This window comes from Juglans regia, chromosome 11 (genome assembly GCF_001411555.2).
Source record: "Juglans regia cultivar Chandler chromosome 11, Walnut 2.0, whole genome shotgun sequence".
In the NCBI taxonomy this organism is placed as follows: domain Eukaryota; kingdom Viridiplantae; phylum Streptophyta; class Magnoliopsida; order Fagales; family Juglandaceae; genus Juglans; species Juglans regia.
In genome coordinates, this window is record NC_049911.1 from 31,145,691 (window position 1) to 31,161,263 (window position 15,573).

The following is a 15,573-nucleotide window of genomic DNA, read 5'->3' on the forward strand; positions in this document are numbered from 1 at the left end:
TATATTTTATTTTTGAATTTTATACCAACTTACACATTAACATTATTATCTAGTCTGCCTCTAGTATTTTACATGAGCACATAATTAATATATATATATATATATATATTCGTTTTACGTGGCCAGGCTTTTCACTGATACCACTTATTTTAATATTCGTTTTTTTTTTTCAGGAAAAAATTATTTTGGAATGACTTTCAATTTTTTCTCTTTTTTGGGGCTTCACCAACCGTCTCGCAGCTCGCTGGCTAGTCCTCACACAACGGTCAGTTATCCAGAGATATGAAGGGGCATGCTACGAGTGGAACTTCTAATTCACTAACAATAATAACAGAGAAAAACAGAAATAGGTAATGCTCTAAGAGAATACCATATAGAATAGCATCTGATCACGTGAAAACAAAAAATACAGGCACTGGAAATTGAGCTTATATATATATATATATATATATATATATATATATATATATATAAAGGTCCCTAATATCCAGATCGTGACTACTTCCTACTAAAACATGTAAACAAATAAATTAAGATGATGCCTAAAATGCCCAAGATTAAAAGGTCCCTCTATTTCATATGGTACAACATATCATGGCACCTTGTGGATAAGGTTGCTCACAAGTCACAAATTACAGGGAGATGAAAGTAAATACATTAGATAACATGTGGAATGAAGTGCGCTTCATGTTCCAAGTCCAGGGGCGATTCGGAGTAAGAATGTAAAGGATTTTATTTCCTTTGTGACTATGAATTTGTGCAAAAATTTGAGCAAAAAGGGTTCAACGTCTTACTTATCACGAACTTCCCGTTTTGGAAGCAAATCATTCCTTCTAAATCTGAAATTGAACCTTACACCACCTACAAGAAGTGGAACAGCCATCAGTGAAACTATCTACTACTTTATAAATCAATCACTACATCTAATTGAGGTAATGCATAATGGGAAATGCTAGGGAGCCCGTTTTGGGCTCCCGTCTATTTTGCCCATTTTTTTTTATTATTTCTTTTTTTTTTTTAACTTAGTGATTAAGAAGATATTGTTTAATAATATTATGAATTTTTTTCATTTTTTTAAAAATATTTAAAAGTGCTAGAGGCGTTTAACGAACAACCCTACAAATCCTTTCCGTTTATAGATTATTATTATTATTAATACATTAAAAGACAGAAAAATCCCAACTGCACGAGTACTTGAGACACAGAAACTAAGTGCAAGAATAAAACAATAGAGGCCAGATAAAAGAACAAATACCATTGGAATTTCTAGAGAAGAACTTCAGCACCTCATCAATCAAAATAACCTACAGTAGATTGATAGAGAAGCTTTAATATATGCAGAAAAAAATGCATATTGGCAGAGGAATTGAAGCATTTAGAAGGTGTTAATTTTGCATCGCTCTTCACATGGGAGCCCTTTCAATGATATTAATAACCCACCCACACATATAGCACATAATTTAATTCACGGATAATTTGTTTTAACATACACAGTAGGAATATTTTGTTTTATCGATCTATATTTCTACACATATATATTATTAGATGATATTTAAGAGACTTTATTTTAACAGGTCCACTCTTTTTTGGATTTAGCTCTTATAGCAGTCCTCATGCTTTCCCTATCTAACAGTTTAAATAAGCCTATTTTTGTAATTCAATTTGGGCCCAAAGGAGTTCCTAGCACTTTATGAATACCTATTTCATTACACAAATGGAGTATAAGAGGTCTTGTAATTTTGGACATTTCAAATTCTTGAATTAATGATGATACAACTTAGAGGTTAGTAAAGATATCTTTTTTTGAAAAATAAACTAAGCAATCAACTCAATATTATTTGCGTGTTAACAAATAAATTAACAGAGACTAAAACCTGACCTGCTTGTGGAGCATTATAAATTCATTTTTGAGCTGTGTCAAAGAACTGTTTTTGTTTTTTTGGTAAGTCTCAAAGAATTGTCAGTTTAATCTATTTAGATAGGAAGGCTCATCCAGACATTTTTTATTTTTTTTATATAGGTCAGGAAGGCTCGTCCAGACAAATTTGATACAGAAAAAAAGTTAGTTCAGCACATCTTATTTCTACAAAACTTAGTCAGGGACTTAAAAGAAAATAACCCTTCTCCAGTTGTCTTGACAATAATAAATCAAGCAATTTAAGTAGACAAGGTTTTTTTATAAGTTAGGTCGACAAGGTTTTAGATGAATATATTATGTCCCTAAGGTTTAAAAGCAGATAATCCACAAAAATAATAGCTCAAGTAAGGAAAGGTTCTGGTGTGAAATAGTTAACAAACTGAGGGCATGGAGATACATGACATACAGGAAATGAAAGATACAGGACAAGCCTCCACTCGGCCCAAGATAGTGGTGTTACCTGCAACACAAAACATTGCGGTTCACAGAATTCCTTACACTTGTGGAAGGCATGGAAAACACATCAGTTGTGGAAAAGCACAAGTAGATTAGAGATAAAGGAAACAACTTACAGAGAAAAGGACTGAGAGTGGATGTACATACAAAATTAGTATGTGAAGGAGCATGGTTAGGATGATTGAGGCAACGAGCCATAAGTTACTCCGGGGAGAAATAACGCTAAAATAAGCACAGTGGAATAAAGAATCAGTTCTAGTGCTTTTTCTTTGTTGAAGAATATATATATATAATTTTTTTTTTATAAGTACGAAGAAATTTATTAATCCAGATAATTAGGCAAGGCCAAGTACATAAGAAGTATAAAAGAGAACCTAATTACAAGCTAAGTGCTGTGAAAAACAGCATAAAAGTCATTAAAACTAGTCCCATTCAACAAGCATATAAAGCAACAAAAAGTATCAGCTTAAACAATAAAAGACAGCCACATAAGTAGCTGTTTATATGTACGAGGGGAGAGAGTTTATAACAACTAGTAGCTCCCACCTCTCATTTCCATGCCCATTTCTTCACCCCCTTTTCAACAAATCGCAGTGTGCCTCATCAACACCAAAATAATGAAGTAATAAGCTAAAAGAATAAAGTAGAAATTAAACTTTTTACCCAACCTCATATTTTTAATGTTGCATTCTAAACTACAAAAAGTTTCAATTTGTACCATTTTTCATTACTTTAAATGTCCAGATCTTAACCGAGTGAGCAAGTTGAAAAATACACATGGTTTCGGGTGCAGATTGAAACTTCTTCTAGTAGCAACTGAAGCCAGTAAGACTAACCAGTGTGTGTTTATGTATGTACAGACTCACATCATTCCAACAATATTTAGGGTGGGTTTGGATAGATAGTGTAGATGATATATTTTGTTAAAAGTTGAATAAAATATTGTTAGAATATAATTTTTTAGTATTATTTTTATTTTGAAATTTGAAAAAGTTGAATTGTTAATTAATTTTTTGTATGGGAATTTAGAAAAATTATAATGATGAAATGAGATGAGATGAGATGTTTTGTGTATTCAAACCCACCCTAAGATTTCAAATTAGGTTTTAGTCGAAACTGGTTAAATTTGATTTGACCAGGGAACTCACCCCAATGCAGTATTGATCCCAATTTTATTCATCATGTCCTCAGAACATCTACTAACGTGATTTCAGTTAATAGTTACGAGGACTGAAGAACACAATTTAGGATGAAGATCTGAAAAAGAAATTATATAGCATTCACAGAGCCCAGCAATCCATTAAAATAACAAAATAAAACAAAAACCTGGTGATATTTGGCGATCATTTTTTTCCCTCTTGACTTCATATCCTACTTAAGTGGGAAGAGCTAAATTATATTTTCTTTTCGCTACTTGCTGGCATAAACTACACATCTTTTCAGCATTCAACATAACTGGCCTTTCGTGTGTGTGTTGAAAGAAGGAAAAGACAATTAAATACTCACAGGAGAGATTGATTTTCACTAAGGTTATTCAAAGCATTAAACATCTCAACGACAACGAGCACAGTCATGGACACAGTTGATGGATGCCGATCATCAAATATACTGCATGGATAAGTAGTCTCCCTCAATGCACAAGTGTCGAAATTCATCTGAAATCACATATACAAGAAATTTATATAGATAGTTTCAATGACAAAAAACGGTTTACCGTAGGCCATTCGTTCAGTGTTATGCAGACCAGTAAAAAAAGCAAAAGTGAGTTTTTTTTATTCGATCTTGATGAATCATGAGACCTTTTTTTTAATCAATTTTATTCGATTATTTGATCATTATTAATGCTAATCTTAGTATTTTTATTCCTGTTAGTGATGGCATCTATTAACCCAAGCCTTAATATCAATCTTATTTTTAAGACAAAAATTGAGAATCTTCCAATAAAATATTTTCTATATGTATTTTTTTTTTCTCTATATCTACATTATTATTTCTACTAGATAATTATCAACTAAATTTGTAAATAATTTACGATACATCATAGGAAGCCGAAATCAAGAAGATACTACACTCCTCCATTTTCTATTATCCGCAATGTTTATGAGAAGAATATACTACAGACTGCTCCATATGAATTTTGAGGATACATTACACTGGTTAGATCTCAAAACATTTGTGCAGATCACATAGGACAAGAAAGAGATTCTAAAAATCCAAATTTTTATGATAGTTTGCCACAAACTAGCTAAAGAAGCCATAAATCAAGCTAGGTAGTACTAAACAAACCACATTGTTCTATTTAAGCCTGTTCCAATTACAACAACTATAATCCAAACATATAATGAGTTCTTACCAATTCACTGTATGGCAGTTTGGGACCACTATCAGCATAAACAAACCACCATATGAACCCAGCAACAGTGGCAAGGCCCACATAAGCTGCATCAACCAGATGATAATTCATACACCATCACCCGAAATCACACAAGAAAAATAAACAACAGAATTATATACTGTAATACTGAATCCGGCCACACAATTGTCCAAAGAAATCAAGTACCAAGAATGTGCAAACCTTAAGGCTTGTATGTAATGGAATTTAGCCTTTTCAAGTAAAAGACTAACCCCTACACTCACTACTGTTACAAATACACCAATTATTACGGAATTAGTTTTCCAAAAATTGCATTGGCCAAACTATTCAATAGCATTATAGACAGTTATATCTAGTTCTCTAGTTTATGAGAAACTAGGTTGATCATGTTGAACGCAACCTTATACCGCAATGTGGCAGGTCATTTTGAAACCTTAGTCAAAGTAGACAAAGTAGCATGGCCGAAAAGACATAATGGAGTAATCCCTTATCTTGGATCAGAGAGGCTAACAGTGTGGAAAAAGTCTCCACCTCTAGGGAGAGGAAACTGGAACTCTCAAATATGACATTTAATATTAAAAAAAAAAAAAGGATGTCATTGCAAACATCGTGTTATGTCATTTATGGCTACCTCCAATTACCAAATAACGAAAGAACAACCATCCAGTGACAACAGCTTCATTCACCTGCACATTTATTTTGCATTGACAGTGTTAAATGACAAAATAGACATAATATGAGAAATAAGTTCATTATCGAGATCCTGTGCAGAGGAAAACAAAACAGAAATGTTGATATTCATAATTAGACAACATGGTCGTCCTCGTCCTTTTGTAGCCATGGAAGAGTTCAACCAGTGTATTCAAACATGTGGTCTGATAGAGATGTGTTCAAAAGGCCCGAATATGACCTGGTGTAATGGACAAGGCGGACAAGCGCACAGCTGGGCCAAGTTAGACAGATGTCTTATTGATACTAATTTCCTTAATTCTTTCTCTAATGTTTATTACCAGGTGTTGGCACGCTCTACTTCGGATCATTCCCCTCTGGTTATTCAGATGGGGGAGAATTTATTCAGGTATGGTCCTAATCCCTTCCGCTTTCAATATATGTGGACTGATCACTTGGATTTCTATAGTTTTGTGGAGGGGGTGTGGAAACGTGAGGGCCTAGGTCATGGATTAATCAACCTGTCCTCTAAATTACAAAGGGTTAAGGTGGCTTTAAAAGAGTGGAATAAAAGTGTCTTTGGTAAAACTAACGTCATAATCAAAGGTCTAGAGGCTCGTATTGATAATTTGGAAAGCCGTCTTCAAGTCTCCTTTAATGCCGAGGACGATGTTGACCTCTTAGCAACCAAGCTGGAACTTGTAACATGGCTGGGTAGAGAGGATACTAGACTTGCTCATATGGCCAAGAAAATTTGGCTGAAAGATGGGGACCAGAACTCTAAATTCTTTCATGCTTACCTAAAGGCCAAATTGCATAAAAGAGTTCAAGAGATGAGTATGCCTGATGGTAGGGTCTTACAGTCCCCTCTCGACATTCATAAAGCCGCTGTTGATCATTTTCAGGAATTTCTGGGTCAAAGTAGTCCCCGTGCTCTCCCGAATTTGAGTGACCTGATTTCTCTCATTATTACTAATGAGGATAACTTGACTATTGGTAGAGATCCTTCCATAAAGGAAGTAAAGGATGCTATATTCTCTATTCCCATCGATAGCAGTCCAAGGCCAGATGGTTTTGGTTCAGGATTCTTCAAAGCTTGTTGGGACTTTGTTAAAGATGATCTCCTCTTAGCCATTGTTGATTTTTTCCATAACCATATGCTCCTAAAAAATTTCACTGCATCTTATATTGTTTTAATTCCGAAGGTGGACAAACCCTTTGGTTTTGATAAATTTCGGCCTATTAGCCTTTGTTCCGTGGTCTATAAAATTTGCTCAAAAATTATTGTGGCTCGTATGACTAGTTTGCTCCCTAAAATGATATCACAGGAGCAGGGGGCTTTTATTCCCGGCCGTATTATTTTTGAGAATATCAATTTAACTCAGGAAATGGTCCATTCTATTCATAGGAAGTCTATTGGAGGCAATGTTCTGGTTAAGCTTGACATGTCTAAGGCTTATAATCGAGTAGATTGGAATTTCTTATTACATGTTTTGGTTAGTTTTGGGTTCTCTCCTACTGCTTGTGACCTGATTAACTCTTGTATATCTTCGCCGTGGTATTCTGTCATGATGAATGAGACCCCCATGGGTTTCTTTAAAGGTGAGCAAGGCCTACGGCAAGGTGACCCCTTATCACCTTACCTTTTCATTATAATGCAAGAGGTATTCTCTCGTCTCCTTAAGAAGTCATTTGGAAAAGGTAAAATTGGTCAATTTACTCAAGCTAGAGGGACCCCGATTATCTCTCATCTTATGTATGCCGATGATATAATTATCTTTGCAAATGGTGGAAAAAGAAGTATGAGAGGTTTGATGGAAGTTCTGAACCAATATGAGTGGACTGGTCAAGTGCTTAGTAAAGAGAAGAGTGCCATTTTTTTCTCTAGGAAAATTTCAGTTTCTAGGAAACATGCTCTTCTCTGCTCTACTGGGTTTACCGAGGGCTCGTTTCCTTTTAAGTACCTGGGAGTGCCTATTGTGGATGGTAGGCTAAAGGCTTGTGATTTTGGTGATTTATTGGGCAAAGTGAATAAGAAGATTGCAGGATGGAAGATGAAGATTCTCTCTGCTGGTGGTAGAACTATTCTTTTGCGTCACGTCTTATCTAGTATGGCCACCCACCTTCTTGCCGTTTTAGATGTCCCCAAAGTGGTTATACGTAGCTTGAATAAGCTACTAAGCTCTTTCTTTTGGGGTGAATCTGGAGGCAAGAGTCGGAGGAAATGGATCTCCTGGAAGCATATATGTACGCCTACGGACGAAGGTGGTTTGGGTATTAGGGACTTTGGGGATGTTCAAAGAGTTTTACACATGAAACTTGCCTGGAATCTTATAAAGGGCAACTCTCTTTGGGAGGATTTTTTCAGAGGTAAATATGTTAAAGGAAATCACTTATCCCTCCTAGCGCATACTAAAGGGACCCGCTTTTGGAAATCTATTATCCGTAGTATCCCTAACGTGATAAATAGTTCCAAATGGATAGTGAAAGAAGGTAATATCTCTTTCTGGTATGACAATTGGGACGACGAAGGTCCGCTCTACGGTCAATTTCCTGTGGCTGAGCACCCATTGATTAAAATAAAGGAGTGTCACATTGAAAATGAGTGGGATATTTCCCTTCTAAACATATTAGTGGGCCATCAGAAAACCAATGAACTGTATGATTTTTTGGCTAGACGGAAGGAGGGTCAAGATGCGCTTGTTTGGCTGAAGGATAATGAGGGCAAGTTTACTACTAAGAGCGTCTGGGACTGTATAAGGGTTCGAGCGCCCCCTTTACCCTGGGCTCAGTGGATATGGCATACTAATCTACCCAAGAAGATTTCCACCATGATGTGGAAGGCTACTAATAATTACCTCAGTGTTGACGAGAATATCAGAATGGTGGGTGTCTCAATGGCCTCTAAGTGTAATTGTTGTCAAAAGGGTCATATTGAGGACTTGAACCATGTGCTATGCACGGGGGATTTTGCAAGACACATTTGGCGTCTAGCGGCCACTCATCTAGGGGTTCATATGGCCTCTTTCTACACTTGGAAGGATCAAATTAATTTTTGGTTTCGTCGTGCGGGTAAGTCTTCACAGGTTAGAATCATCTTTGGCCTTCTGCCCTCTATTATTTCTTGGAAACTTTGGGAGAGACGCTGTAAAGCCCGGTATGAAGATAAGGCTCATTCAAAAGAGTCGGTTTGGCACGCTATTAAACTTTGGCTCAGGCGCACCATGGACCAGATCATGGAAGTGTTTTCCCTCTCCTCCCAGGACATGGATATTTTGAATAGACTAGATATCCCAATCTTATTCCCTAAGCCCAAGAGGGTCCGGGTGGTAAAATGGCACCGGCCCCGTCAAGGCTGGGTAAAACGCAATGCCGATGGTAGTAGTTTCGGCAACCCTGGCACCTCTGGCGCTGGAGGTGTTATTCGGGATAAGGATGGTAGATTACTTCTGGCTTATTCTGTTCCCTTGGGTTTGGGTACCAATAATTTTGCTGAACTCAGAAGCTTATTGGAAGGTGTTCGCAGATGTCACGCGCTTGGATTTTACCGTGTTCAAATAGAGACTGACTCTCAACTGGTGGTTAATTGGATTGTAAAGAATAAGTGCCCCATTTGGTATTTAGAAGACTTCTGGGAGGATTTACAAGATCATCTTAATAGCCTGGAGTATACAGTGAACCACATTTTTCGTGAAGGTAATGTTGTGACTGACTTTCTAGCTAAGTGTGGAGCGGAAGGTTTGAACTCTGATTGGTCTGATATTCATATGCTGCCTAGTCGGGTGAGGGGTCTTCTCCGCATGGACAAGTTGGGTATGCCCTATCTGAGGATATCATAAGCTTCGTGCCAGGTTTGTTTTGTGTTATTTACTTGTCTCTCATTGCTCCCACGTTATTTGCGTCTCTTTTTGTCTTGTACTTGGCTTTTTGCAGGTTCCCCTCTTTGGGTTGTTCGGATGAAGGTTATGTATCTTTTTTAAGGCCGTGTACTCTATATGCTTATACTGATTTTGATGTATGGGTTCTCTTTTCCTAGATTTAGCGCTTATGTATCTCCCAGGTGTCGTACTTGTAACCACAGTTTTCCTCCGCCACAAGTGAGGACAATCAATAAAATTGGGGTTCCGTAAAAAATAAAAAATTAAAAAAAAAAAAAAAAAAAAGATCTTACACACTAAAATACATAAAAGGTCAAAGCCCTTTTTTCATCTTCTTTCGGCCGATAGGAGGTTAGAAAGAAATTAAAAGGGAAATTTATGGAATTAACAAATAACTGAAAATTGACCACAACAATGAAGAATGCATACCTTACGAGGTTTAGCCTTCATCACATCAGAGTCTTGCTTATTAAAACCAATAGCAGTGGCAGGAAGTCCGTCAGTGACCAAATTAACCCAGAGAAGCTGGACCTGGATTTTGTTATAGGAGGGAGTTCAGATTTTTTTTATAAGTAAACAGTTAAATTATATTAATATGACTAAGCATAGCCCAAGTACACAAGAGGTATACAAGAGATAACACCTATTTAAGCGGAAGAAATAGAAACAAGAAAATCATGAAAATCGAGGCAGGAGGGAGTTCAGATTTCAAAACCCAAACTCTTTGCTTTTAAGCAAAACATAACTACAGGAAAACTGCGAAGGGGATAATTAATATAATTCACTATCTTAATGTAAATAGAAAACTACTTCTCAGCAACAGGTAGTAACACTATGCATCGCTCCCACAGTTAATTTTTTAGGTCTATCCAATACATGATTTATGCACATGTAAATGTGCAGTGTCTACTTTAGAATTGAAAGCCGTAAAAATGAGAAAATGAGAAAAAATAAAGTAGTTCTCTAGTTTGACATAACTGAGTTTAACTGTGAAGATCAAATTTTGGACACCAATAAACTCACAGGGGCAAGGGTATCAGGTATTCCAAGTACAGCTGCCACAAATATGCAAACTACTTCACCAATATTTGAAGAAATCATGTATCTGATGAACTGCTTTGTGTTATTGTATATGGCCCTTCCTTCTGCGACAGCCTGTCCATAATTAAGAAATTCTGAAGTTAAGGATGGGAAAATAATCTTTGCCTTTAAAATAGAATTACAAAAGAAAAGTTTAAATATAGAGGATAAAATGGCAATCCTAGTGAAGAGGAAAAGAGATTGGCATACCGCTACAATTGTGGCAAAATTGTCATCTGCCAGAACCATATCTGCAGCACTCTAAAAAACCAAGAAAGATAATGAGAGAAATGAAAGATCAATTGAACTAGAATAACACAATAGACTATAAAGTACACTGATTCCAGGACCAAAACTACAGAAGTTGAATTTTGAATCACAATCTTGGTAAAGATTGCCCATCAATATAACACGGATCAAGTGCTTATCAAAAGAAGATATAAGAAGGATCATGTAAAAGTTAGGTATATATCAAATGTAAATATTGCTGCCTTTTTAGCCTCTTTGTAAACTTTTTTTTTTTTTTTAATATGTCAGGGAACCTCTCCAAGGCAGGGCCCTTCGGACCCACCCCTGCAGAGTAAACCCCGGTCCCGTGCACCGCACAAACGGAAGTTTTCCTACACGGAACTGGTTAATTCACTGACTTTTCACTAGGGGGTGTGGCCGCAAAAGATTGTTTGCACCTATGAGGTGTTGAACCTTGGATCTTGAAGGAAGTGATACCCCAAGACCAAGGCCTTTACCACTTGGGCCAACCCCTTGGGTTTTTTAGCCTTTCTGTAAACTGAAAGAGGTATTCTGAGCACTCACTTATAATGGCACTCAAACTTGTTTATCACCCCTGAAAATGTGTGCGCCCGGAGAAAAAGGCCACTTGGCCAAGTGGAATAAAGATGATAAGAGACTTCAGTAGGAAAAAAGCTGACTCTCCCCCCCCCCCCCCAAAAAAGGGTTGATAGTAGGGGTGGTAATATGTGACACGACCCGTTAACCCAATACGAACACGACACGATAAAAGCAGGTTAGGGTTTAGCCTTAACGGGTTCGGGTCAAAACGGGTTGACCCGTTATGACACGATTGTTTAACGGGTCAACCTGTTATGACCCGTTAAGAAAATTAAATTTACATTTATACCCTTAGACCTAAAGGGCAAGAAGGACGCTCCACTTCCTTCTTCAAGTTCTAAATTTGTTTAGATCTGTATTTTAAATTTTTTATTATATTTGAGATTGTAACATTAATATATTAACATTGTATGTTTTGTTTATTATATTTGGGATGTAATTTTAATAATGAATATTATTACAAATTGTGTGGATCATATTTGTTTGGATTATAATTTTAGACTTGTAGTTAGTTTTTTATTTTTTATAGATATTATTTATATTTAAATATTTATATAAATTTAATTAAGTCAAATGGGTCGTGTCGTGTCGTGTTGTATCGTGTTTGTTCAACCCATTAATGTAAACAGGTTGAAACGAAACGGGTCGTGTCGTGTCATATCGTGTCAATTTATTTATTATTCATTAACGGGGTCATAATGGGTCGTGTCGTGTCAACCCGTTATCTTACCGTGTCGTGTTCGGGTTTGAAATTTTGACACGAAATCCTTAACGGGTCGTGTTCGTGTTCGTGTTGACCCATTAAGTGTAATGTACATACCTTGACATGACACGAACACGACCCGTTAACACGATTTGACACCCCTAGTTGATAGTACTCATTCAGCATACAGTCTGGGTGTTAAATCACCTTGCGGGCACACGCAGACATACACACACAGAGGCTGCCTATTAATACCTTGGCAACGGCTGTTCCGGAGCCCATGGCAATTCCTATATCTGCTTTTTTCAGTGCTGGGGCATCATTGACACCATCACCAGTCATTGCAACCTAACAGATTCAAGTATTGAGTCAAACTTTCAGGAGAAGTTTTAAGTGTAACATACAGGATTATGAAATATAATGCTACATTATGAAATAGGAGTTTTATTGAAGAGAACTAGGCATCACCCAAGTACGGGCATTATTCGACACATACACAAAAAGCCAAAAGATGTAACAATTCAACTTCAAGAAAACCTTATCCAGAAAATTTGGCTCTTATAAAAAACCAGGTTCAACCAGTCGCATCAATTTCCTTAAAGATATATGAGTGTATCAATATCAAATCCAAAATTTTTTCTTTTTATACTAGTAAAATCCAAAAATGTGTAAGCAATTCACTGTATCTTTCCTGTCCCTCAACTCTTATTCTGTACTCACTTCCTTGAAGCTCTCTTTAAAATTGTCTTCTCAAACTACTAACTTCACATTAATACCCCACCTTAAGAAGTTTTTTTTTTTTTTCCTTCTGCAAAAAATAAGCTTCTTAAATAAAAGTGTACCATTAAAAGAATAAACAAAATAATAATATCTTCAAGATGTTGGATGGCATATACTGCATGGTCAAAAAGAATAAACAAAAGATTCATCCAAGAGAAAAGAAGACTAATATCAATGCAGAATCAAAAAATTATAGCAGCTAGCTGTAAAACGTATAGGCACCAACAAGCAGCGATGAATTATAGCAACAAATTGCATCCCCAACACCACAATAACAAGATATTACATGTTCATAATCCCATAAGCATTTCATTGATAAACCTACCACTTCATTTTGACGCTGTAATGCCTCAACTAGCATCCTTTTGTGAGAAGGTTCAACCCTGTCAAATTAAAGACAAATGAATGTTTTTAATACCATATCTTCATCAGAACTGATGAACCATATATGGGACGTTGTTTACCTGGTGAAGAGTGCCATACGTTGCAATGCCAGTGTTTGCTGCAGTGCTGGAAGTTCTTCAAACTCTGTAGCAGTGAAAGAGTGTCCAGAAAAGTCTACCAGGTGATCAAAAGCACCTATCTTGTGGCAAAGTGATTCAGCTGTAGACTGGAATTGTGTCTTAAATAATGAGAGAAGCATAAATATGAAAAAATAAACCCCATCTACCAAAGAAATAACAAAGAAAAAACAGAGTATTCACCAATTTTGAGTTACCTTGTTATCCCCAGTGACAACTATAACACGAATGCCAGCAGTCATGCAAGAGAGCATAGCATTTCTCACTTCCTCTCTGGGTGGATCAAGCATCCCAACCTTGATGAAGGAAGACGGAGGAGAAAAATCATACGAGGAAAAAAAATTGACTGAACACTAAACAAAGTGCTACAAAAGATCTGACAAATTAAATATATAAACAACATAAGAAATGTAATAAAAATTTTGAAAATGGAGCTTTTGTATCTGTTGCCAGAAGGTCAGAAGCAAATTAAGCATGATTTTGACAAATGATCTGTCAATCAGATTAGAATTACATGTACCAAAAACAAGTAGCAATTCCATAAATATTCTTTTTGATAGATGCATACAAACATATTCACCATACTATTTGTCATATATGTTACTGTCCTCAATAGTTTACTGTTCTCTATCAACAAAATTCAGATAAAAAAAAAACAGAGTGCCCACAGCTAGTCTTTCACAGGTTTTCTTTGTTTCTAGACAGGAAAGAGTTCCCCCCCTTTTGGAACCACAGACTTCTCTCTTCCTCCTGAATCACAAATAGTTGATGAAACTGGTTATCACATTATGATATTGCCTAAAATTTATCCTTATGTGAAGAAATATAACCCAAATTAGAAAGTTCTAAATATCAACAGCCCAACCAACTTCTGCCATATAACCAGATGGTAGAAGTGGAAAAATTTATAGAAGCTGCATATAAGGTTACCCCCTGTCATTAGATGTTATAGGGTGAATGGCATACCACATTCATATTTCATTTGAATATACTGGAATGATCCATTTTCTAAGTTGCTTAGTGCAAGAATTTTATACAACTAATTGACCTTAGCATGTTGCATTGAAAAGAGAGCATACCAACCCAATAAATGTAAGATCCTTCTCATCATCAAAGGAAAGAGTCCGCTGACCCGTGGGCACCGATTTCAAGGCAAGAGCAAGGCATCTCAATGTCTCTTTTCCTGCAAAACTGACCGACAAATGTGTGTCCATACCATGAAAACTTTCAGGAGGGTCAAACCTTTCGCCATATTATGGTATTATGATTATGCATAAAAAACACTGGTCTTATAAAGCTTGGTCATAGTTTCTGTAACTATGGCCATAGATGCTGCCATATGGAATCATCTTCCATATGGCAGCAATACGTTGTCTTCCCTCAAAACCTTTCCAACAAGCAAGAAGATCCACCACTTGCTTAGGCATCACCCAGGCAATACCCGTCCTACCAAAAATTCATTCCACAATTCTTTGCCACCTCACAATGAAGAAAAAGATGGATAACAGATTCACCATCTTTTTACACATAAAGCACCAATCTACTACACAAAGTCCATGCTTTCTTAAATTATCCGTGGTCAGAATATTTCCAAGAGACACCAGCCAAGAGAAAAATGCCACCTTACTAGGCACCTTAACTTTCCAAATGCATTTCCAGGGGTAAATCACAGACACAATGGCAGGTTAGCACCTTATAAAAGGAACTAACCGAAAATCTGGAATTTCCTGCACAAACCCACAGCATGCTATCCTCCCTTCCCTGAACAATCTTCAAATCATATAATCTTCCAAAAAAATCTGAGACTACATTCACTTCCCAATCATGCACATCTCTCACAAATTCATCATTCCATTGAAGATTATTATTCAAAAAATAAAAGGAACCAGCCACTGCAGCATCTTGGTCCCTAGCAATCCTATAAAAGGAAGGGAAAATATTCTCGAGGGCTGAATCCCCACACCAAATATCAGGCCAAAAATGTATCCTTGTCCCATCCCCCACCCTAAATTTAAAATGATTAGCCAAATCTAAAATATTCGAAAACTGGAACAATTTCAGACTTAGTTAAGTTAATTCTAAGACCCGAAACAGCATCAAAACATAACAAAATGGCTCTCAAAGAATAAAGGTGGTCTTGATTGGTCTCACTAAAAATGAAAGTGTCGTCGCCAAAAAGAAGATGCGAGACTTTTAAGCTACTCTGAGACTTATCTCCCACCACAAAACCCGACAAGAAACTTCATTCCACCGCCGCTTCAATCATTCTACTCATAGCATCCATGACTAGAACAAAAATAAAAGGAGATAACTGATCTCCTTGTCTCAAACCACGAGAACTATTA

At 36.6% G+C, this 15,573-nt stretch overlaps 1 protein-coding gene across 2 annotated transcripts in view; it reads right to left on the reverse strand.

Annotated features, from left to right (window-relative positions):
- Positions 1–530: 530 nt before the first annotated feature.
- Positions 531–15,573, reverse strand: part of LOC109007860 (calcium-transporting ATPase 3, endoplasmic reticulum-type) — a 39,297-nt gene continuing 24,254 nt past the window's right edge. Inside the window, exons 20-34 of one of the 2 annotated variants that reach the window (XM_035683104.1) lie at positions 14,308–14,419; positions 13,426–13,524; positions 13,172–13,317; positions 13,033–13,090; positions 12,183–12,275; positions 10,586–10,636; positions 10,319–10,450; positions 9,725–9,826; positions 5,380–5,434; positions 4,728–4,813; positions 3,881–4,029; positions 2,491–2,596; positions 2,325–2,378; positions 1,256–1,304; positions 531–858 (exon numbers count right to left, since the gene is read on the reverse strand). In XM_035683104.1, coding sequence (XP_035538997.1) covers positions 791–858; positions 1,256–1,304; positions 2,325–2,378; positions 2,491–2,596; positions 3,881–4,029; positions 4,728–4,813; positions 5,380–5,434; positions 9,725–9,826; positions 10,319–10,450; positions 10,586–10,636; positions 12,183–12,275; positions 13,033–13,090; positions 13,172–13,317; positions 13,426–13,524; positions 14,308–14,419 — 1,360 coding nt within the window. In that variant the 3' untranslated portion in view covers positions 531–790. Of the gene's footprint in view, positions 862–1,255; positions 1,305–2,324; positions 2,379–2,490; positions 2,597–3,880; positions 4,030–4,727; positions 4,814–5,379; positions 5,435–9,724; positions 9,827–10,318; positions 10,451–10,585; positions 10,637–12,182; positions 12,276–13,032; positions 13,091–13,171; positions 13,318–13,425; positions 13,525–14,307; positions 14,420–15,573 lie in introns of both variants that reach the window. The other variant, XM_035683103.1, reaches the window with a different exon arrangement.